General features: G+C 44.7%; 1 protein-coding gene across 5 annotated transcripts in view; it reads left to right on the forward strand.

Moving 5' to 3' along the window:
* The window catches only part of SGCZ (sarcoglycan zeta), a 4310842-nt gene that overhangs the window by 3288722 nt on the left and 996516 nt on the right, over positions 1-25604 (forward strand). For all 5 annotated transcript variants that reach the window (XM_069200738.1, XM_069200719.1, XM_069200747.1 and 2 more), the window contains one exon: positions 440-541. In XM_069200738.1, coding sequence (XP_069056839.1) covers positions 440-541 — 102 coding nt within the window. The remainder of the gene's footprint in view (positions 1-439; positions 542-25604) is intronic.

A 25604-nucleotide genomic window follows, 5' to 3' on the forward strand; every position in this document is an offset into this window, starting at 1 on the left:
GCAAAAGTCTGCTTATTTAAAGAACACATGCTGCAGCATGGACTCTGGTGGCTTAAGATTAGCGGGGTCGACGTGGGTACTGCAGCTCCTAGGCTGTGAAGGGAAGGTCTTTGCCTTTTCTGAAGGATTTCAAAGACCTATTAAGGTGTTGCACAAAAAAACGTTTTATGTGATAATTTGTTTGCCCTTCTCCCAGGCATTGGTACAGGCACATGGGAAAGGTCTGTTGCAGGTATTAAATTTGCATTTTTAATTCTGTATCGCAGAGAACTAACTAGATATGAATAGCTGAAATGCCAGATAATACAGCAGCAATAAACAGGTCGACGTCTCTCAAATCCCTGCTTTCTTCTTAACTTGGCTTTTGACTTACAATGAATTCAAAAATGTATTTGTTAACATTATCCTCACATTCATACTCGCGTGTTGATGCTTGCAGGATGGTATGGGGAACCTGAGAGTTAACAAGAAAGGTATCCGACTAGAAGGAATTTCCGAGTTTCTGCTTCCATTATATGTGAAAGAAATCCATTCTCGGAAGGTAGGTTGTTATTTCTTTACATTCATGTACATCATGTGTTCTCTCTCATAATAAATCAAAAGCACAAGCTGAGTGTTGAGGCGATTTGTGCAACCTTGTCCTCAAAGAAATATTGTATTGGGTGAAATGTCTTCTATGGCCCATAACGAGGTTTATCCTCTGGAGTCAGTGGTTTCACGTAGTAGACCTTGACTATTCACCATTAAATCTACTTCTCAGAAATACCTCTACTGCAGGTGTGGTTACTGTGGGATTAAATAGGACAAGGTTTGCAGGTTGAATCTTGAATATTCCTGAGAAATGATGAATTAGTAAATTATCCTTGTTCCTTTGATCCGTCCCCATACCCTCCTCCGGATTCATGATTTTCACCTAGAGCTCTTTTTCTGTTTATAGCTGATTTGCATTGTTCTATTGATTTCATAATTCCAGTTGGGCTGGAACTGCTGTTCCCGTCAGAATTAAAATGCCACAGTGTTTTTTGTATCACAAATTTCTTTGATTTGAAATAACTATCCACATTTATTACACATTTATTACACCCTCCAGTTCAAACCCAGAGTTTTCTAATGCTGACTCTTGTTGACAATTATGTTTGCTGCTTAGCTTTCAAACAACAGACAATGCAGTATCAGACATTAATGTGTTCCCCTCCGCAAGTATCTCAATTACCATCAATATCTACAGAATTAGGCATTTTCTTCACTCTATGTGTGTTAGGAGATTTCGCATCAGAATTTGTGCCACCAAATTCCAATATTTTAACATATAATATTCTAAACAACCATTTATAGTAATGCCATTATTTCTAGACAATAAAACATTTTATTGTAAAATGTGTGCGGCAAAAAGTACGGTTATGTTGACAAGGTGAAAACTTTAGCTGAACAAACAGCTGCAGAGCAAACCTAAAGATTCTTTTGATACTAGACATGAAATTAAAATTTCAATGCAAAAGTTAGTTTTAGCATGGTGTGTTGTTTACACTTATGTTATGGAAGATAGTGGTAATATTAATTTTTAAATGTAATAGACAATATGAATAAGAGGTTGTGGATGAAATATGTTGGATTACTGATTTACTAAAATCTCCTGATAGTTGCATGTAAAATGTAAATGATAGTGCCTGTGTTTTAAACTATCAAAGTAGTCACCTTTGTAAAAAAAATGTATTGCTTTACATATCATTTATTATGTTAGCCAGTTTCACCTTGAACTGGCGAGGAGTGCCTGCAAAGTTTCAGTTATTAATATCAAGACTATAACATTCTTCAATTTCAAAACTTGTAATACTATAAAAGATGTGTAATACAGATGTTCAATCGCTCAGGAATGGTACAAAATCAATTGGTGAGATCTCATTTCAACATAGCCAGATTATGAGTTTTCTAAACTAGTTCTTCAAAAAAGTCAAACCAGTGAAATACATTATTCCTTGCTTGTAATTTGTTAAGAAACTGTTGGTAAAAACCCCACATTTCTTTCAATTCTTAAGTCACCTAAAAATGACTGAAAAATGCTACTGCAATGCCACGACAGTCTTACAATAATGAATTCTTGCAGAATGCATAGCATGTACATAACACTGTTTTGCCTAATTATTTTATTAAGTTTTTATGACAACTAAAATGTTTTAGAGAATTTCAAACACCAATTCATTTTAGTCCAAATATTTATATGGGTGTTTTTTGGACTTGGCCTTCTCTGCAGGGTTACTCCTAAACCTTTTGCCTTTACTCTATACGTTTGAGTGAACTGATTTTTTTTAGCTTATAAGAATCTGTGCACTTTACCATGTATAACTATACTAAAATGCGTGTGTGCTCTTCCTTAAACATGGCAAAATTAGTTTGTACCTGGTTGGCTTATTAAATGTACTTGTAAGTCCCTTTTAGAGTGGTATACCATATACCTAGGGCTTGTAAATTAAATTCAACTAGTGGGCATGCAGCACTTATCGTGGCTCCCACTAAAGTAGCCCCTTAAAACATGTCCCAGGCCTGCCGTTATTTTATCATATTAAATAAAAAGGTTACTTTAGTGACTTTTCTGGTTGTCCCTGATGGGGGTTGTGGTTGTTGTTTGAATAGGGGATCACCCCCTTCAACCAAGAACCCAGTTTCTTCCAGTGTTACTTTGAGGTCTGTCTAATATGTATGTTAATTAGTCCTGGGCAGAGCTCACGGAGTTCTACTCCATGGAATTCTGTGGAGTTGGCTTAAATCTCAGTGGAATTCCACTGAGTTCTGCGTGCTGCAGAATTCTACCTGCCCTACTGGCACCCTGACCAGAATGCACCCAATCTCAGAAGCACTAAGCAGGGTCAGGCTTGGTAATCCAAGCTCGACCCTGCTCAGCGCTTCCAAGATCTGCACATTCAGGTCAGGGCCCCAGTTAGGAAAAGGTGCAGTTTCAGGCCCCTTGTGCTGCCACAGCCCTCTGGTCTGGAGTCTGCTGCTCTCCACACCTGCACACTTCCCTTCACTAACTGCCTTCCTTCACAAACTTGCTATGGCGGGCCAAGCACACCCCCTGTCTTTCACCAACCTTGCAATAACTACCTGTGCACTTACACACAGACTCAGACTGCAATCTTTTTAGGGCCCAGCAGTAGCAGCAGCAAATCAGCTCATCACCACCAGCAGCCTGGTATTTTCACAAAATACCTAGCCTCACTTGCCACTGGGCTCTAAGGCACTCTCTTAGGCCACACACATTTCTATCTGATGGGGGCTGCCGGACTACTGCTCACCTGGTCTTCAGCTCTCCTTGCTGGCCTCAGCACCGTACCCCATAACACAAATTCATTTCCCAGGATCTCTGGGGATACAGGTTCTTTTCAAGTGGAACTCTGACAGCAAGTTTCCTTTTTTCCAAGCACAGACCCCTACCTTATCTGCACATATTGTCCATGCTCAGTGCCGGCCCCCAGGTGCACATAGAAGAGAAAGCAAAATGGGGGTCTTATCTGGGTCTGACTCCCAGGGTCCCTGTGGCCAGCTGCCTGGCTCTCTGCCTCCCTCTGCACCCTGGTCCCAGCCAAGGTGTTGAGGACAGTGAAAGGAGGGAGGCCCGGATCCAGAGCTGGCACCGGTGCAGCCCCGCAGCTTGCAGCAACTCCATGCCGCTGACGTCGGGCCATGTGCGCACTGCAGCCCAGTTATGGGCCATACAGTGCAAGTGCAGACTGTCTGCACTTGCGCCGTCTGTCCCATGAAAGGGCTGCAGTGCACATACAGTGAGCTCTGCTCCTCTGCCGGGGCTGGAGACTTTTTTTCTTGAACTCTACGCTCCAAGCTGAGCATGGAGTGCCAAAAACTGTGTTAACTCTGCCAGCGGAGTGGAGCTCAACACCCACCCCTAATATTAATGAGGCCCTGTCTGCATAGACAGAGAAGTGTTGGCACTATCACTCTTATGTTACCCTAATTTATGGAATCCTCTAAAGTGATTTCTGGCCACTTTCTGCATGATCTGAAGAGCAATGGAGCAAGGCAGTTTATCAGCTTCAGGATTAGCAAGATTTTTATTTGGTGGTGAAATGTACAACAGTGTAAAACAGATGCATTGATTCCTGACACAGAAAAAAAACCTGACAACAAATAGTGTTGTAAGAATTTTACGATTGCATAAAGTTTTATGTGGTGAATCTAGAGGTGCAACAGGTACCATGGTGCACAGCTTTGACAGTTAAACACATTGGGGCCTGTAGTTTATGAATTGTTTGTAAGCCATAAGTAGAGATGTGTAGTTCAACTTGAGCCACTAATAATCAGGCAAAAAAGGGAGAAAGAAAACCATATAAACTACTACAACGATTAATTATCCTTCCTCAACACTGAACAATTAGTTAACAAAATAGCTCACTGACTCTTCATCATATAAAACCTTGTGGGGAGTGATAGCTTGATTTACAAAATTAGGTCCTTTTACTCTCTTGAAATAGACACTACAGAATCAATGTTGTCTACGACTTTTTAAAAAGAAAATGTGCAATTACACAAACTGTGATAATCACTAATCATAGTTCTTAATTCACTTCAAAATCCTGAGAAATTATGGGATATTTCTCCTTATAAATCCAGTAGCCACACCCCACAGATACAATATGTCAATTGATTCATCAAATTATATGTACACAGTATCATGACTGTTGGACTTTTGCTTATGCAGGGTCACCCCAAATCTTTTTGCCTCCTCCCTCCTATTTTTTTCTGACCTGTCGCTGTTGGCTTTTGAACTCTGAGCACTTTCCCACTGCTAACCAGTGCTAAAGTGCATATGCTCTCCGTGTAAATTGTATGTAATTGGTTTATCCATGATTGGCCTATTTGATTTACTAGTAAGTCCCTAGTAAGGTGCACTAGAGGTGCCAGGGCCTGTAAATCAAATGCTACTAGTGGGCCTGCAGCACTGGTAGTGCCACCCACATAAGTAGCTCTGTAATCATGTCTCAGACCTGCCACTGCAGTGTCTGTGTGTGTATTTTTACACTGTAAATTCGACTTGGCAAGTGTACCCACTTGCCAGGCCTAAACCTTCCCTTTTCTTACATGTAAGGCACCCCTAAGGTAGACCCTAGGTAGCCCCAAGGGCAGGGTGCAGTGTATGGATAAGGTGGGACATATAGTAATGTGGTTTATATGTCCTGACAGTGAAATACTGCCAATTTTGTTTTTCACTGTTGCAAGGCCTGTCTCTCTCATAGGATAACATGGGGGCTACCTTTAAATATGATTAAAGTGTAGATTCCCCTAGAGAGTAGATGGACATGTGGAGTTTGGGGTCCCTGAACTCACAATTTAAAAATACATCTTTTAGTAAAGTTGATTTTAAGATTGTGCGTTTGAAAATGCCACTTTTAGAAAGTGAGCATTTTCTTGCTTAAACCATTCTGTGACTCTACCTTGTTTGTGCATTCCCTGTCTGGGTCAGTTTGACAGTTGGGTTGTTTTTCACCTCGCACTAGACAGTGACACAAAGGGGGCTGGGGTGTAACCTGCATTTCCTGATTAGCCATCTCTGCTAGGAGGGAGGGGTGGAGTGGTCACTCTCATCTGAAGGGACTGTGACTGCCTCTGACAATGCCGGCTCCAACCCCCTGGTTTGTGTCTGAGGCCTTGCCTGTGCAAGGCAGGATTTCACAAGTAGGTGTGAGTCCCCTTTTAAGAAAGGTGACTTCAAAGACTAAAATGGGTATAAGAAGGGCACCCAAATCTACAGACTAGAGAAACACTTCTGGAACCAAGAGGAACCTCTCCCTGGAGAAGAGCTGATAGCTGAGGAAGAAGTGCTGCCCTGCCTGTGACTGTGCTTTGTGGAGCTTTCCTGCAGTGCTGCTTCTGCCAGAGTAAGGGGGCAAAGACTGGACTTTGTGTGCCTTCCATCTTGTGAAGGAATCTCCAAGGGCTTGAGTTAGAGCATGCCTCCTGTTGTTTGAAGTCTCAGGGACAGCAAAGACTTCTCTCTGCCAGCACCTGGAGTCTCTGGAGAGACTCCTGCCCCGACAAGTGGTGCCCTATCCAGTCCCTGGGCCCTTGAAAGGAAAGCTGGTGGAATCCAAGGAAATCGACTTCGGACGACTTCGGACCGACGCTGCAGCTGAATCCGGTAACGCCGCCTGCACCTGACGCCGTGACTTTCGCTGGAACGCGACGCTCTTCGCAGGCCCGATGCCACAGCAGCCCCGCTGAAGTCCGCGACTCCGTGGAAGTCGCCACACCACGTTGTGACCAACGGCGCTCAAAGTGCACGGATTCAACGTTTCGCACAGACGCCGCGATTCCCGACTTCGCGCATCGGCTTGTTTTCACTCTTCACCAGAGGTACTGTACTTGGGGGTCTACACGACTCCGTGTCCGGCGCCGTTGGTGTCGGCTTGTTGGGAACGACTCCGTCACTACGCTGTGTTAACATCTCATCGAAGCATTTTTGTTTCTAAGCGCTATTTTTGAGTTTAATCTTTAAAAATTCATAACTTGACTTGTGTATGTCGGATTTTTGTCGTTTTGGTCTTGTTTTGTTTAGATAAATATTTCCTATTGTTCTAAACCGGTGTCGTGTCATTTTGTAGTGTTTTCATGAAGTTACTGTATGTGTTGGTACAAATACTTTACACCTAGCGCTCTGAAGTTAAGCCTACTGCTCTGCCAAGCTACCAAGGGGGTAAGAAGGGGTTAGCTGAGGGTGATTCTCTTTTACCCTGACTAGAGTGAGGGTCCTTGCTTGAACAGGGGGTAACCTGACTTTCAACCCAAGACCCCATTTCTAACAATGACTCACTGCCAAGAGCATTTGGGAAAATGGATACTATTAGCTGAGTCTTTGTAACACTTCTATATGCAATTCATTGAAGACATCTATGTTTTTCTATACATTAGGGAGTGTTAGAAAAAGGGTTATTGGTAAGGGCAGGTAGGTACCTACACCTAGCAACAAGCCACTAACCTCCACTTAGGTCCAGTTAAGTCTCAGTAAATTAACCCCAGCTCAACCCTTGGTAGCTTGGCAACGAGCGTCAAGGCTTAACTTAGGAGACAGTGTGTAAAGCATTCAAATATCACAAAACAGTAATTAAATAAAACACAGGAAACAGTTTAAAAATCCAAAACCAATTCATAACAATAGTTTATATTTTTATCTTTAAATTGACACAAAAACGAATAAAATCGGATAAAGGGAACCGGAGATATGAATTTTTAAAGAATTATTATTTTTCTAGCGCTTAGAAACAAAAAGCGCCAATCGGGTCATCTGGTTGCACCTCGACCGGGGCAAAGTCAAAGTTTCAGGCCGACCGCGATGGAGCCCTGCTCGGCTACAGGTCGCGGGAGGCCTCGGTTAAAAAGTTACCTTCTGACTTAGTCTTTATTTTGAAGATTTTCTTCACCGGGACGAATCTGCCAGTCCAATCCGACCTCCTGGAGCCCTTCTCCGGATACGCGATGCTGGATTCCTCGGTGGAGATTTTTACCTTCGGACTTAGTCGTTTTTTCGAGGTGAAAATCCTTCGACCGGGGTAAACCTGGATTTTGATCCGACGTCCATGGAGCCCTTCTCGGATACGATGGCTGGAAGGTCCCGGTCAACTTTTTACCTTCGGACTTAGTCTCTTTTTCAGAGATTTTTCTTTACCGGGACGAACCACCAAATCAGGCCGGGTCGCGGTTGAGGCAAGCCGGCTAGAATTTCCGCGGCGGGTCGGTCCCTCTATGGAGCTTTTTAACAAAAATTCTCAAACCTTCTCCAAACTTCTGGGGCTTCACCCAGATGTCCTTTTAAGGTTCTTTTGGGGTCCACAGCTCACCCCAAGGGTCCAGAAGTTCTCTGATGGTCCTTTGGGGGTGCAGACTGCAACTCCCAGAATGCTCCTGGCGCAAACTCCTTTTTGGCCACTGGACAGTGGTCAGCTGGTCACTTTCTTCAGGAGTTGGTGCAGGGGACTCTGGATAGCAATTTTTCACCTGTAGCAAACAGGGAGTCCCTCCTTGAACCAGTTGAAGCCAGGCAAAGTCCTTCTTGTGGTGAAGCCCAAGTGTGCAGCTGGTGCAGTCCTTCTGAATGTAGGTTCCAGGTGCAGGCCAGGGGTCCAGCAGGGCAGTCCTTCTTCTCCTTTAGTTCTTTCTTGTTGAAATCTATTGGGGTTCTGAGGTGTGGGTGCAGGTCTGCCAGTTTTATCCTTGCTCCTGGGTGAAAAGCAGGGGGGTCCTGGTTCTCCAATCAGGTACAGGGTCGTCCCCCTGTGATGACCACTTCCTGGGAAGTGTGGCAAAAATCCATCCCAGAAGGCAACATTCTCTAAAAATCCAACATGGCTGAATCTGATTTTTGGAGGTTACATCTGGCTGAGCCCACCCACTGGTGTGGCTAAAAATCATAAACACACCCCTCTCCTGCCCTCTCCTAATCTAATCAAGGGGGCACCTGGTTGTCTGGGGTTGCAGGATGTGGGGGTGTTGCTGGTTGCTCCAAATGTCCTTCTCTGCCTTTGAAGACCAGTTTGGCAGCCCTCCCCCTTCCTGCCTCACCATCTGCTGAGGGGAGATTCTCTCCCACAAGCACATTCCTTTGTGTGAAGACAGGCCACTTCACACCTCATCAAGGCAGCTTGGCTAAGCTGCTGCAGGCTAGCCAATCAGAGCATAGCAGCAAAAACAATGCAGGGCTGAAATTGGCAACTTTTTAAGTAAAGTCTAAAACTTTTTACCTGAACAAGTTATATTAAATCCAACAACTGGAAGTTGTGGGATTTATTACAACAATTAATTTGATACCAAATTCTTGGTATGCAACATTTAAGGAGACTTTAAAATTTAAAATAAAGTCTCCCCATTCTAGCCTATGAAGGCCATTTACTTCAATGAGGGAAAAACAAATGTGGCTGTTTTTACCTCAGTAGGTTTTATAAATCTATTTTTATAAAGTCCCTGCTTATAGTTACATGGCACCCAGCCCTAGGGGCACATAGGGCACACCTTAGGGGTGACTTATATGTAAAAATAAGGTAGTTTAAGACTTTGGAACTACTTTTAATTCCAAAGTCGAATTTGCATATAACTTTAATTTAAAAGCAGCCAGCAAGGCAGGCCTGCCTTTAAAATGACACTGGGCACCTCAGCAGTGCACCTAGGTGTGCACCACCTATGCTGTGGTCCCTAAACCTACATGCCCTACCATATACTAGGGACTTATAGGTAGGTTAACTTATCCAATTATAATTAGCCTAATTTGCATATCCATTTTACACAGAGCACTGGCCCTGGGACTGGTAAGCAGTACCCAGGGCACAGCCAAGAGTCAGTAACCACCAGTACCTGTCCAAAAAGTGTGGGGGTGACCAGGGCAAAAAGGAGGACTTTCCTACACTGCCCCCCCCCAGATGAAAGGTGATGGGTACTAACCTACAGCCTGGTAGTCCTCATCAGCTAAGTGGAAAAACCTGGAAAGGCCATCTGCATTGGCATGGGCAGTCCCAGGTCTGTGCTCCACTGTGAAGTCCATCCCCTGTAGGGAAATGGACCACCTTAACAGTTTTGGGTTCTCCCCCCTCATCTGCATCAACCATCTGAGAGGTCTGTGGTCAGTTTGTACACGGAAGTGAGTGCCAAACAAGTAAGGCCTCAACTTCTTCAGGGACCAGACCACAGCAAAGGCCTCCCTCTCAATGGCACTCCATTTTTTCTCTCTGGGGAGTAGTCGCCTGCTGATGAAGGCAACTGGGTGATCTTGGCCCTCTTCATTAACTTGTGCTAACACTGCCCCAATCCCTTCCTCTGAAGCATCTGTTTGCACTATAAACTCCTTGCTATAGTCAGGGGCCAGTAACACTGGTGCTGAACACATAGCCTGTTTTAGGGTGTCAAAAGCTTTCTGACACTCTGGGGTCCAAATGACCTTCTTGGGCTGTTTCTTGGAGGTAAGCTCAGTCAGAGGGGCCACTATGGTCCCAAAATTCTGAACAAACCTCCGGTAGTACCCAGTCAGGCCAAGATAGGCCCTGACCTGAGTCTGGGTTTTAGGAGCCTCCCAATCCAGGATAGTCTGGATCTTGGGCTGGAGAGGTTGTACATGGCCTCCACCAACAAGGTGGCCCAGGTACACAACTGAGCTTTGCCCTATCTGGCACTTGCTTGCCTTGATAGTCAGGCCTGCTTGAAGCAGGGCCTGAAGCACTTCCTTCAGGTGGACCAGGTGGTCCTTCCAGGTGGAACTAAATACAGCTATATCATCCAGATAAGCTGCACTGAAAGATTCCAACCCAGACAGGACTCTATTCACCAACCGTTGGAAGGTGGCAGGAGCATTTTTCATGCCAAAGGGCATCACCTTGAACTGAAAGTGGCCCTCTGGTGTGGAAAATGCTGACCTCTCCTTAGCTCCTGGACTTAAGGCAATCTGCCAATATCCTGAGGTCAGATCAAATGTGCTCAGGAATTTGGCAGCCCCCAACCTGTCAATGAGCTCATCAGCTCTAGGTATGGGGTGAGCATCAGTCCTAGTGACTGCGTTTAGACCTCCGTAGTCCACACAAAATCTCAATTCTTTCTTCCCACCTTGGGGATTAGGTTTGGGCACCAGTACCACTGGACTGGACCAAGGACTATCAGAGGGCTCAATTACCTTGAGCTCCAACATCTTAGCCACTTCAGCTTTGATGTTGGCCTTGACCTGGTCAGACAGCCTGTACAGCTTGTTCTTGACAGGCAAGCTGTCACCAGTGTCAACATCATGGACACACCAATTAGTGAGTCCAGGGGTCAGGGAGAACAGACTAGCAAACTGTTCCAAAACTTGTTTGCAGTCTTTTTGTTGCTGGTCTGTCAACTTGGGAGAGAGTACCACTCCCTCTACTGACCCATCTTGTACCTTTGAGGACAGGAGGTCTGGCAGAGGTTCACCCTCCTCCTCCTTCCCTTCATCAGTGACCATCACCATGGTCATGTCTGCCCTGTCCTGGTGGGGTTTCATCCTGTTAACATGCAGGATCCTGTGAGGATTCCTGGGGGTACCAAGGTCCACCAAGTAGGTGACTTCACCTTTTTTCTCCAGAATTGGATAGGGCCCAGTCCATTTGGCATGTAGTGCCCTAGGAGCCATGGGCTCCAAAACCCACACCAGCTGTCCTGGGTGATACTCAGGCATGGTAGCCTTCTGATCATGCCAGAGCTTCATGAGCTCCTGGCTGGCTTCCAGGTTTCTGCTTGCCTTCTTCATGTACTCAGCCATGCGTGACCGCTGGCCCAGCACATAATCTAGCACATTCTCCTTGGACTCCTTGAGAGGCTTTTCCCAAGACTCTCTCACCAAGCACAATGGGCCTCTTACTCGGTGCCCAAACAGTAACTCAAAGGGGCTGAATCCAACCCCCTTCTGTGGCACCTCTCTGTAGGCAAACAGCAGGCATGGGAGGAGAACATCCCATCTCCTCCTGAGTTTGTCAGACAAACCCATGATCATGCCCTTCAGGGTCTTATTAAATCTTTCCACCAGACCATTGGTCTGTGGATGATAGGGGGTGGTGAACTTATAAGTAACACTACACTCATCCCACATGGCTTTCAGATAGGCTGACATAAAGTTTGTGCCCCTATCTGAGACCACCTCCTTTGGGAACCCCACTCTGTTGAACACACCAAGTAGGGCCCTAGCCACTGTGGGAGCAGTGACTGTCCGGAGGGGTATTGCCTCCGGGTACCTGGTGGCATGGTCCACAACCACCACAATGTACCTGTTACCTGAGGCAGTTGGTGGGTCTAGGGGACCAACAATGTCAATCCCCACACGCTCAAAGGGAGTCCCAACCACTGGCAGTGGTATCAAGGGAGCCTTTGGCTTGCCCCCTGTCTTGCCACTGGCTTGGCAGGTGACACAGGAGCTGCAAAACTCCTTGACTTTTTCTGACATTTGGGGCCAATAAAAATGGTTGACCAGCCTGTTCCAGGTCTTGGTCTGTCCCAAATGTCCAGTTAAGGGGATATCATGGCTTAAGGTAAGGAGGAATTCTCTATACTTCTGGGTCACCACTACTCTCCTAGTAGCCCCTGGTTTGAGGGCCCTTGCCTCAGTGTAGAGAACTCCATCCTCCCAGTAAACCTTGTGGGTCCCACTGGTATCCCCTTGTTCTTGCCTGGCAGCAGTCTGCCTCAGGCCCTCAAGAGTGGGACACTCTCTTTGTCCCTGGCACAAATCTTCTCTGGTGGGCCCACCTGCCCCTTGCAGTTCTGCCAAGTCAGGCAGAGTTTGCAGGGAAAGTGTCCCTCCCTCACAGTTCAGATCCTCCCCCTCAGGGTTGGATTCTTCCTGACCCTCTGTACTTGTAGGGGCTGGCAAGCCAGACCCAGTGCCCTTTCTCTTCTTCTTGGAGGCTTGGCCCATTGTTCCAGGGTCCAAGTGTCCAGCACTTCCCTGTTGTGCTGCCTGTGACCTGGCACAGCACACACCCATTCAGGGAGGTCCAGCATCTGAGCATGGACCCTTCTCTCCACTTCTGACCATTCAGATGCTTCAAGATCATTTCCCAGCAGACACTCTACTGGGAGGGCAGGAGCTACAGCTACCTTCTTAGGGCCAGTCACTCCTCCCCATTCCAGACTCACCATGGCCATGGGATGGAATTTGGTTCTGGTATCTGCATAAATCACTTGGTGGAAGACACCAGGTAAGACCTGTTCTGGAGAAACCAGCTTCTCTGTGACCATTGTCACACTGGCTCCTGTATCTCTCAGAGCTTCTACCTCAGTCCCATTGACTTTAGGCCTCTGCCTATACCTCTCCATGATGGGAGGTAAGGTGGCCATAGTTGCAATGTCCACCCCACCCACGGATACTAAGGTGACCTCTGTGTACCCTGTCCCCAGCCCTGGGCCAATTTCCACCCCCAACCCTACACTAGCAATCCCCTGGGATTGCCCACCAGTGGGGGGCTTCTTGGAGCAGATAGCATCTCCTCTTTTGTGTCCAGGTTGATGACACTCAAAACACTTGCCGGCCTTAGCAAGCTCCTCAAACTTTCCTGCTTTAGCAGGATCATAATTCTTTCCCTGATACCCTTTCCCCTTAAAAGTGGAATGGCTCGGGGCTCCCCCACCCTGAGAAGTTTTTGGGGGCTCTTGTGAGGACTCTTTGGGCTTTTTATCATCTTTCCCTTCGTTCTTCCCCTGAGAAGAACCATGTCCTCCCTTTTTCTGATCACCCCCTGGGAGTTTCTGGTTAACCCTAGTTCTTAACCAGTCATCTGCTGCCTCCCCCAGCTCTCTGGGGTTGGTCAACTTAGAGTCAACTAGATACTGGCGGAGCTTCTCTTGGACACAATTGGTTAGAAGGTGCTCCCTCGTAATCAAATTGTACAGCCCCTCAAAGGTACTTACCTTGTTGCCCTGTATCCAGCCCTCCAGTGCCTTTACTGAAATGTCCACAAAGTCCACCCAGGACTGGGTGCTTGTCTTTTGGGTGTCCCTAAACTTGAGCCTATACTGCTCTGGGGTCAGACCAAACTTTTTAGTCAAGCAACTCTTCATACTGGGGTATGAGTCTGCATCCTCCCCCCTCATGGTTAGGAGCCTATCCCTCCCAGAGTTGGGAACTAACTCCCAAAGAAGTGAACCCCAGTACTGAGGCTTGACTCTCCTCATCTGGAGGGCCCTCTCAAAGGCCCCCAGCCACTTATCTATATCATCCCCCTCTACATAAGCAGGAACCACCTCCTTGGGTAATCTAGGGGAATAACCCCCACCCAGGGACACCTCAGCTTCTTTGTCGCTGCCACCATCTCTTTTCTCTTTGTTTGCCCACTTTTTCTTTTCTAGGGCCAGCTTCTCTGCTTCCAAAGCTATATATGCAAGCTGGGCCTCCAGCTCTCTTTCTCTGATGGACGGGTTCTCTCCTCCTGAAAGGACCCCCTTCCCACCACTAGCTTTGGGTCTGCCCCTAGTGACTGTATGTACTGAGGACCGTTCTTCCTCATCCTCACTTAGGCTCAGATGCCCTCCCTCCCCTGAGTGGTTAGAGCTAGCATCCTCCCTTGTTTCTTCCTCCTCTGGAGCTTCCCCTAGGTCTACCTCTTGGGCCTCAGCCCATGCTGTCAGGGATTTGATCAGGACTTGCTTCCTGAGGTCAGTGGTTGCAGGCAACCCTCTTTCAGTACACAACCCCCTAAGCTGGACTACTGTCAGTGTGGGTAGGCTAGCCAGATCAAGCTCCATGTTTCCCTAGTTTTGTGTCAACAAAAACTTTTTGCAAAAATTGGAAACAAGAATTTAGAAAAATTACAAAAAATCAATAATTGAAATTAATCCAAAATAATAAAAAAAATAAAAAAAATGTAAAATTAAAAAAAAAGGATAAAGGATTTTTAATTTGTTTTACTTAAAACTGTAACGTGATACTGAACACAAGTACAGGATCCCACCGCTGCCACCAAAAATGTTGGAAAATGGGTTATTGGTAAGGGCAGGTAGGTACCTACACCTAGCAACAAGCCACTAACCTCCACTTAGGTCCAGTTAGGTCTCAGTAAATTAACCCCAGCTCAACCCTTGGTAGCTTGGCAATGAGCGTCAAGGCTTAACTTAGGAGACAGTGTGTAAAGCATTCAAATATCACAAAACAGTAATTAAATAAAACACAGGAAACAGTTTAAAAATCCAAAACCAATTTATAAAAATAGTTTATATTTTTATCTTTAAATTGACACAAACACGAATAAAATCGGATAAAGGGAACCGGAGATATGAATTTTTAAAGAATTATTATTTTTCTAGCGCTTAGAAAGAAAAAAAAAACAATCGGGTCATCTGGTTGCACCTCGACCGGGGCAAAGTCAAAGTTTCAGGCCGACCGCGATGGAGCCCTGCTCGGCTACAGGTCGCGGAGGCCTCGGTTAAAAAGTTACCTTCTGACCTAGTCTTTATTTTGAAGATTTTCTTCACCGGGACGAACCTGCCAGTCCAATCCGACCTCCTGGAGCCCTTCTCCGGATACGCGCTGCTGGATTTCTCGGTGGAGATTTTTACCTTCGGACTTAGTTGTTTTTTCGAGGTGAAAATCCTTCGACCGGGGTAAACCTGGATCTTGATCCGACATCCATGGAGCCCTTCTCGGATACGATGGCTGGAAGGTCCCGGTCAACTTTTTACCTTCGGACTTAGGGGATTATTCTAACTTTGGAGGAGGTGTTAATCCGTCCCAAAAGTGACGGAAAAGTGACGGATTTACCACCAGCCGTATTACGAGTCTATTATATCCTATGGAACTCGTAATACGGCTGGTGGTATATCCGTCACTTTACCGTCACTTTTGGGACGGATTAACACTCCTCCAAAGTTAGAATAACCCCCTTAGTCTCTTTTTCGAGGATTTTTCTTTACCGGGACGAACCACCAAATCAGGCCAGGTCGCGGTTGAGGCAAGCCGGCTAGAATTTCCGCGGCGGGTCGGTCCCTCTATGGAGCTTTTTTACAAAAATTCTCAAATCTTCTCCAAACTTCTGGGGCTTCACCCAGATGTCCTTTTAAGGTTCTTTTGGGGTCCACAGCTCACCCCAAGGGTCCAGAAGTTCTGTGATGGTCCTTGGGGGGTGCGGACTACAACTCCCAGAATGCTCCTGGCGCAAACTCCTTTTTGGCCACTGGACAGTGGTCAGCTGGTCACTTTCTTCAGGAGTTGGTGCAGGGGACTCTGGATAGCAATTTTTCACCTGTAGCAAACAGGGAGTCCCTCCTTGAACCAGTTGAAGCCAGGCAAAGTCCTTCTTGTGGTGAAGCCCAAGTGTGCAGCTGGTGCAGTCCTTCTGAGTGCAGGTTCCAGGTGCAGGCCAGGGGTCCAGCAGGGCAGTCCTTCTTCTCCTTTAGTTCTTTCTTGTTGAAATCTTGTGGGGTTCTGAGGTGTGGGTGCAGGTCTGCCAGTTTTATCCTTGCTCCTGGGTGAAAAGCAGGGGGGTCCTGGTTCTCCAATCAGGTACAGGGTCGTCCCCCTGTGATGACCACTTCCTGGGAAGTGTGGCAAAAATCCATCCCAGAAGGCAACATTCTCTAAAAATCCAACATGGCTGAATCTGATTTTTGGAGGTTACATCTGGCTGAGCCCACCCACTGGTGTGGCTAAAAATCATAAACACACCCCTCTCCTGCCCTCTCCTAATCTAATCAAGGGGGCACCTAGTTGTCTGGGGTTGCAGGATGTGGGGGTGTTGCTGGTTGCTCCAAATGTCCTTCTCTGCCTTTGAAGACCAGTTTGGCAGCCCTCCCCCTTCCTGCCTCACCATCTGCTGAGGGGAGATTCTCTCCCTCAAGCACATTCCTTTGTGTGAAGCCAGGCCACTTCACACCTCATCAAGGCAGCTTGGCTAAGCTGCTGAAGGCTGGCCAATCAGAGCACAGCAGCAAAAACAATGCAGGGCTGAAATTGGCAACTTTTTAAGTAAAGTCTAAAACTTTTTACCTGAACAAGTTATATTAAATCCCACAACTGGAAGTTGTGGGATTTATTACAACAATTAATGTGATACCAAATTCTTGGTATGCAACATTTAAGGAGACTTTAAAATTTAAAATAAAGTGTCCCCATTCTAGCCTGTGAAGGCCATTTACTTCAATGAGGGAAAAACGAATTTGGCTGTTTTTACCTCACCAGGGTTTATAAATCTATTTTTATAAAGTCCCTGCTTATAGTTACATGGCACCCAGCCCTAGGGGCACATAGGGCACACCTTAGGGGTGACTTATATGTAAAACTAAGGTAGTTTAAGACTTTGGAACTACTTTTAATTCCAAAGTCGAATTTGCATATAACTTTAATTTAAAAGCAGCCAGCAAGGCAGGCCTGCCTTTAAAATGACACTGGGCACCTCAGCAGTTCACCTAGGTGTGCACCACCTATGCTGTGGTCCCTAAACCTACATGCCCTACCATATACTAGAGACTTATAGGTAGGTTAACTTATCCAATTATAATTAGCCTAATTTGCATATCCATTTTACACAGAGCACTGGCCCTGGGACTGGTAAGCAGTACCCAGGGCACAGCCAAGAGTCAGTAACCACCAGTACCTGTCCAAAAAGTGTGGGGGTGACCAGGGCAAAAAGGAGGACTTTCCTACAGGGAGCAACCCCTGTATACTGGTTATACACATCATACCATATGCTGTACCATCAGCATAAATCTAAATTCAGTCATTGCATCTAATACAACAACAGGCTGTGAGCTACCTCACTAATGCTAAACAAGCATACAAAAACCATGCTGACATCCAAAGACAACCGACAAATCAAGTTCTTTGACAAGAGTCACAAAGGATTTAATGGTTCCTTCCTGGAGAACTTGTTTTTTGCCGTTGTAAGGGGTTCTCTGTTTTGATATCATTTAGCTGTCTCAAGATGCCTGTGGTTGGGGCCAGGCTAAGCAAACTGGTGGCACTTATTGGTACATGGCCATTAACATTAGTCAGTCAATGCAGCATTTTCACAGGGGAATATGGTGGTGTCCATATGCGTGTCATCCTGAAAGTCAGAGAGTAAATCTAGAGCTTCACGTTCAGCATATTCCACATTCCTTCGGTCATAGAAAATGACCATTATTGCAGGTCCAGGAGTCCATGTTAATGTTTCTTGTTCATGGTGATGGGTTGAAGCACCAGGAACTTCTCTCATTTCATAGTTATGCCAGGTGATTTATCTGCTTATACATTGATAGAGCTGTCTCCCAGAATGAATTAATCCTTCTTTTTTTCTTTCTATTTTGACAATTATTTGTGCGTGTTAAAGTCACAGGAGATATTCGATAATGGATTGTGGTTAATTGCCATGTGCTTATACAAAACACTAAGTTTCACTCCAAAGGAGTAATAAAAGTAGTCTTAAGGAACCTCAGGAGAATGTTATACTGGAAGTTTGGATTGTGTTCACCTTTCTTTACCTTAGGCATACCACACAGATAAACGTAGTGGACCCGTCTCAGATATTTTCTTCATGTGGTCTCCAGAGTGAAATTTGTCATTGTTTCAATAGATGGAGCAATTGACGGGCACCCACCAGTGAGTGCTTCAGTAAAAAGTAGTTGTTGCTGTAGATGCTGGGATAACATTGGACATGCACAATAGGTAAGTCAAGGGGTAGAACCCATAATTTGTGCGTATTGCACAAACCAAGCAAGAAAGGAGAAGGCGACCAAAATGAACATCAGATTAAATGTGCCCAGTGGCACCAGATCCAATCTTCTGGCAACATCTCAAGTGTCAGGCCAGCAAATAGTAGAGCAGCAATACCATTATAAGGAAAGTGGAATAGAACACAAGAGGAGTACACACGTATAGTACCTAGACCTCCCTACAAGCTACAGCCTGAAGGTGTTCCCATTTATCGTGGTTGAACAACCCAATTAAGTTATGTAGAGCTCTGTATGTGTAGCACTACAATCAAGTACCTCCAGTTCAGGGGTAAGGTGGACTGCTAGCAGATTTCAGAGGAGAGGTGACTGCACAGAGTCAGCAAACAGAGCTGGTTTTACTGCTGGGATCAGGTGCGTATGCTGCCATAAGGATAGACAAAATGAAGCAAAAGACAATCCAATGTTGCTCTGTCCGGGGTAGTCAGACAGGAAGAGTCTATGAATGGGATTCCCTGGCACTGATATTGCCCACCGCCATGGTTTTCGTGGTTGTACAAAAACCATGGAAAGCATGGCGGTAGGCCAGGTCATAATCCTGAGTGTGGGAATGTGACAGCCTCATGGCTGGAGACTGAAGTCTCCAGCCCAGCGCCCGTTACCACCTTGGTGGTTGGTGTGTTAAAGTGCCGGTGTTGGATGGAGGTAACCGCCAGGGTCCACATTCCATTTTTTTTACCGCCGGCCTGTTGGCGGTATTACCGCCGCTTTAACACCGACCCCCAGGGTTGTAATGAGGGCCAATGTGTCTTAATCCTGTTAGAGAGTCCCTTCTTCCTTCTACAGAGCCTGTGTGCCCACTCAGAGGTGTGGCCAGGGAAATGAACAGTCCCTTCCTTTGAGGTCACTCAAAACTGGGTCTGGTGGTAGTTCTTTTCCCACAGGGTCTGGCTGGTGGGACAAAGGGATGTCTTCTGCAGGTCTCGCCTTACATTTACTTGTAAAATTTCAAGTCTCTGTTTTCTAGGTTCATTGTAACTAGTCTTCCTGCAAAGGGAAGCAAAGGGAAGAAAAACATCTTCCCACATCCCTTTTCATACCTCATTAAGACCAAACAGTAATCGAGCGGCTGTTGGTGAGATAATGCAAATTATCCGCTAGTAGTTTTAAGCAGTGAAAAGGTAGCTTTCTAACAGTTACTTTCTTTGAATATGTCAAAAGGTAAACTTCACCAATGATTTGGACTTTTTGTAAAGATAATGAAGTATTTATTATTACATGCGTTGAGGGTACAAGGTACAGATTAAAGTTTATAATCTGTACTATGATATTTTCTGTGATTCAACAACATCCCTGCCAGTGAAAAGGGCTATGAGGCCTATTCAGCTGAGTAAAATTCCTATTTTAATTTTGTTCATGTTCCACTTTTAAACATCAAGCAACTTACCATGTGGGGGACAAGGCATGCTTAGGGATGACTTAGTAATAGGTAAAAGGTGTGCCTCCCAAAAGGCAAAAAGAGTTATTTTGATAAGGTATACACAGCATGTTTTAGACTGCTGCATTCAAGATACACAGGGTAGGCAAGAAATCATATTTTCTGTCGCTGTAGTTGGTGGCACAATCAGTGCTGCAGTCCATAAGCGACATTTAACTTTCCCAACTATGGGTGTAATTCTGTACCAAGTACTATAGTTATAGGATAGTTAAATATTTCAATTAAGATTAAGCCAGTTTTGACATGTTTAAAAGGTGTGCACACGCACTTCACTCCTGGTAAATAGAGGTTAAGTGTACATAGTTTTAAATCCAGCAAAACAAATAGTGCAACATTGTGGGATATACCGCACAAAAGAGGGTATATTTTACAGTGACATTTCTTGTTTGCCCCTGAAATGAACTCTTCTATTTTAACTAAGGTCTTGGAGAGAAAAAATAGACACAAAATATACCAATCGGTTCCACTTGAAATTGCTCATGAAAGTATCACCCATATTACTTAGTTTCCTCCACTGCTTTAGCTGTCAAAAGAAATCCACAGTTGTGGAGAAGTCAGTGAATGGACCATCGGTGTTGATGTTCCCAACAATTGTACGTACAGTAAATTGTAATGAGGGGACAACATAGGCTCTATTTTTTAGTACCCCAAAAGAATAGAGTTTCTGTGAGTCCTCTATCCCTTACCACAAAAGTATTTAGGATACCATGTTCTACACGTGCAGATGTATTTTTTTTTTAAATAGCGTTTCACCCATTCTAAACATGATGAGCCAAGTATCTCTATATTGTTCTTTGTTAACAACAGGAATTCAAATAATGTATATGCATAACAAGTTTAAAGAAAAGAAAAATGCTATTTTTTTCCATCAAAGAACTAAGGTACATCTGTAACAATACTTTTTATGTGATGAGGACAACACTATCTTGAACAAAATTGTCTCTATGATTTGTTCACTAGCGAGGATTCATATTACTTCTCTCACAATACTACTGCAGCTTGGAGAAATCTATTATCGACACAACATTGATCAGAGAGGATGTCAATAGGATGTGTCATTGTCATCACAATAAACATCAATAAACAAGCAATCTGATTACACTGCAATGTCCACACAAGTTGATTAAGAAGGTTTGTAAATTTATTTCCCTATATTAACATTGCTAAAGTCCACGAAAATAATTCTCAAACACAATTGATACATATAAAGAATCATCAATGGCTGATTAGAACGCCTTATATATCTGAGTTTAATCAAAGCAAGTGAACAAATTAACTCAAGAGTTATGACACAACTTAATAGCAATAAAATCTGCACCAGTGAGATAATATACATTGAAGTAATAGATTCAAAGAACGTCAATACGAATGATGAGCATGTAAAGATAAACTCCCTCACTAACCACTAATTAGCATTGACATGTTGAGCTTCATGTAAAAATTTTAGAAACACAAATTTAGAAAACATACTAACTCAGGTTATATCAAAAATAATATTATTATGCAGCACTTAATTCACGAGTTGCAGCTGGTACCTGTAAAACAAAAGACACATAACAATTTGCATTCTGTTAGACTTTTCATCCTTTGCGTGGTCTCCCTTAACTTTTTGCCTCTGTTACCCAGGTTGTTGATGTGTGCTGGACTCTGATTTTGCTATTTGTTTTACTCTGGGCACTTTCCCACTCCTAACCAGTGCTAAAGTGCAAGTGCTCCTTTACAAAATGTGTATGTAATTGGCTTACCCATGATTGGCATATTTGATTCACTAGTGAGTCCCTAAAGTGCACTAGAGGTGCCAGGGCCTGTAAATCCAATGCTACTAGTGGGCCTGCAGCACTGGTTGTGCCACCCACATAAGTAGCTCTGTAATCATGTCTCAGGCCTGCCATTGCAGTGTCTGTGTGTGGAGTTTTAACTGTAAATTCGACTTGGCAAGTGTATCCACTTGCCAGGCCTAAACCTTCCCTTTTCTTACATGTCAGACACCCCTAAGGTAGGCCCTAGGTAGCCCCACGGGCAGGGCGCAGTGTATAGATAAGGTAGGACATATAGTAATGTGTTTTATATGTCCTGACACTGAAATATTGCTAAATTAATTTTTTCACTGTTGCAAGGCCTGTCCCTCTCATAGGTTAACATGGGGGCTACCTTTAAATCTGATTAAAGTGTAGATTCCCTTTGGGAGCGGATGGATATGTGGAGTTGGGGGTCTCTGAGCTCACAATTTAAAAATACAAAGTTGATTTTAAGATTGTGTGTTTGAAAATGCAATTTTTAGAAAGTGAGCATTTTCTTGCTTAAACCATTTCTATGACGCTGCCTGTTTGTGGATTCTCTGTCTGGGTCAGTTAGACAGTTGGGCTGGTTGCACCTCACACTAGACAGTGACACAAAGGGAGCTGGGGTATAGCCTGCATATCCTGATGAGCCATCTGTGCTAGAATGGAGGGGAGGAGTGGTCACTCACACCTGAAAGGGCTGTGCCTGCCCTCACACAATGCAGTCTCCAACCCCCTGGTGAGTGTCTGGGACCTGGCCTGGGCAAGGCAGGATTTCACATTCAAAAGAGACTTTACTTTGAAGGCCTACTTCAAAGGAGAAATTGGGTATAAGAAGGGCACCCACAACCACAGACTATAGAACACTTCTGTAAACAAGAGGAACCTCTGCCAGTGTAGGAGTGCAAAGACTGGACTTTGTGTGCCTGCCAGCTTGAGAGGAAATGTCCAAGGGCTTGATTTATAGCTTGCCTCCTGTTGTTTGAAGTCTCAGGGACAGCAAATACTTCTCTCTGCCAGCACCTGGAGTCTCTAGAGAGACTCCTACTCTGCCAAGTGGTGCCCATCCAGTTCCTGGGACCCTGAAAGGAGAGGCTGGCAGCCTAAGAAGAGAAAATCCACGCATAGAGCGCTGTGCGGGGAAAAGATCGTCGCAACTCTGATCTGCGGCTAAAGAAATGACGCGCCGCCGGCTCAGCGGCTGGAAATCGATGCTCACCGTAAATGCGACCGAAGAATCGAAGCACGGAGCATGAGATATGACGCGCAGCATTGCTGATGAAGGCTGGGAGATCGAAACCCACACTGCGTGGTTTTTTAATCATCGTGCGCCGGTATTTCCGATGCAAGCACCGATGGGCGTATAAAAACAACGCAAGGCCTGCCCGGACCTGAGAGTGCTGACTGGATCGACGCATCACTCTCCTGCGGTGGGAAGGAACGACGCGCCCGACCCGACGAAAGGCGAAACGACGCAAGGTCCAGCTCGTGAGTGGAATTGGTGCATCGCAAGCCCTTTTTGACACATACTCACCCGCGTAGGGTTATTTTTGACGCACCCAAGGTACATTTTTACACTAACAGTGTAAGTATGGGTTTTAAACTACATAAAGACTCTTGTTGCTTTTTAATTGATAACTTGACTTATGTATTGTGGATTTTTGTCATTTTGGTCTTGTTTTATTTAGATAAATATTCTCTATTTTTCTAAACCTGTGTTGTGTCATTTTGTAGTGTTTTCATTAAGTTACTGTGTGCGTTGGTACAAATAATTTACGCCTAGCACTCTGAAGTTAAGCCTACTGCTCTACCAAGCTACCAAGAGGGTAAGCAGGGGTTAGCTGAGGGTGATTCTCTTTTACTCTGACTAGAGTGAGGGTCCTTGCTTGAACAGGGGGTAACCTGACTGTCAACCAAAGACCCCATTTCTAACACATTCTATACATTGCCCATAAGGTCAATGAATAACAACAGGAATCACTTCAGCAAGGGGACACCATCAGTAGGAATGATCTGTAAATCCCCCAAGTGTGCAAAACTCTAACAAGTCTCTTATAATCTGAATCTCAAAATATCTGGTACAATCTAACCCAAAGAATAAATGATAGAATGTTAAATTAATTCTCACAAAGCCCATGATTGGTCAGGGCATGGTGTGTTGTACATTCAACCAATGAAACTACTGTTAGATAACTTAAAGTTACACATTCATAGTACACTAAGTTCTAATTCTTTAAAGCCTCATTGACGAAATCATTAGCTAAACACAATTCATAACAATTCCTTCTTCTCTTCTGTCTCGTCTGTCGTTCCATTGTTCCAACTCGTCAAACATTCATGTTCAGGAAAAAACTTCTAGCATTGTTGCATCTACTTCCATCCTCGAGGAAAAACCACACATTAGTGAAATTTTTCTAAACATTAGGACAGTCAAACTCTGGCAATGACCTAATAAATCTGACCTTGTAATGCATAACACAAAATTCCACTAGGGGTAGCTGTTTACATTTCTATAAACTATTAAACAAACTCTTTTCAGTGAGCATTGAGCAATGAAAAACAATTTCATTATAAGCTAAAGTTAGTCTAAGTAGAAAACAAAATGGATTATGGTGGCCATGTACAAAAGTCACCCGTTTTGTTAACATTTATTAGAAAGATCACACATTAGTTCATCAAGATCAGTTCATATTTAATTATAAATTTCCATCAGTAAAATCTCTGCTCCTGCAATACTTAGATGTTTTTTTCTTCTACATAAACCAGGATATGTTGATATAAGGTTCAAAGTCTGATGGGAACCAATGCATACATACAAGTCAAATGACAGAACAATGGTTTTATTGTTTTTAAATGTTAAGTGTTAACTATACTTTCTAATTTAAGAAACCTATTGTTAGAAAAGGGGTCTCGAGTTAGCGGTGGTTTGCACCTTGACCAAGTAGGGATCCTCACTCTAGTCAGGGTAATGGACTCATACAGCTAAGTTAACCCCTGCTCCCCCCCTTGGTAGCTTGGTACGAGCAGTCAGGTTTTGCTCAGAGACAATGTGTAAAGAATTTGTACACACACACACAAACACAGTAAAGCACCACAAGAGTACTCCACAACAGCTTAGAAGAATAGGCAAGTTTTATCTGAATAAAACAAGACCAAAACAGCAAAAATCCATACACATGTAAAGATACACATTTTTAAAGATGAAATCTCAATAAAGAGCTTATAAACACAGTAGATCCAACTAGGGCTATCACAACGTCATTGACAGAGTATTTCCCAATGGTCTGTCGCCACTCTCAAAGGAGTGTGGGCCAGCCACAGAGTCGCATGGACCCCAGCACAGGACCTTTGGAAACGACGAGGGAGCAAAGATGTTGTACAGAGTCCGGGAGGTAAGGCATCGCTGGAGCCGGTGCAGCGCTGGTTCCTTACTAATACCAAGGCGGTGAGGAGTCAGTTCCTTACTGAGAGGCAGAGGAGGTGAGGTGTCAGTTCCTTACAGTTGCAGGGAAAGTGATGCAGCATCGGTGGCAAGGTGTTGGTTCCTTATATTCTGGTCGATGAATCCAGATATGAGGTGTCGACTTTGCAGTGTCGCAATCGCATGACAGTTGGAGTCTGGTGTCCCAGACATCTGGGGAATGGCACTCAGGACTCACGCTGTGGAAGGACTTTGGAGGCGCTGCAGCAGTGTCAGGCCTGTGGCATCAGTCGCAATCATTGCACTCAGCGGGGCCAAGGCTCTGTTGCAGGCAGCACTGAGGAGTCAGACAACTGCAGCAGTTCCAAAGTCGCTCTGGAGCTGATGTACCTGGTTTCTTCCTGGTTACACCTGAAATCACTCCCAAGGGCCCAGGAACTGGATTTGGCAGAACTTGGCATGTCAGGACTTTCAGCAAGAGAGTCCAGGTACTGGCAGATTAAGTCTTCGATGTTCTTAAGACTTCTAACAGAAGGTAAGCTCAGTTCAAGCCCTTGGAGAAGCTTTGGAAGCAGAATGTAGATATCAAAGTCCAGTTCTTTCAGTCCTGGGACAGAAGCAGCAAGCAGCAGACCATCACAGCAAAGCAACAGGCAGAGTGGCAGTCCCTCCTACAGGATCTAGCTCTTCTTCATGGTAGAATGTCCCCAGTCCAGAAGGATTCTAAAGTTGTTGTCTCAGCGGTCCAATACTTATACTCATTTCT

This window comes from Pleurodeles waltl, chromosome 1_2, assembly GCF_031143425.1.
Source record: "Pleurodeles waltl isolate 20211129_DDA chromosome 1_2, aPleWal1.hap1.20221129, whole genome shotgun sequence".
In the NCBI taxonomy this organism is placed as follows: Eukaryota; Metazoa; Chordata; class Amphibia; order Caudata; family Salamandridae; genus Pleurodeles; species Pleurodeles waltl.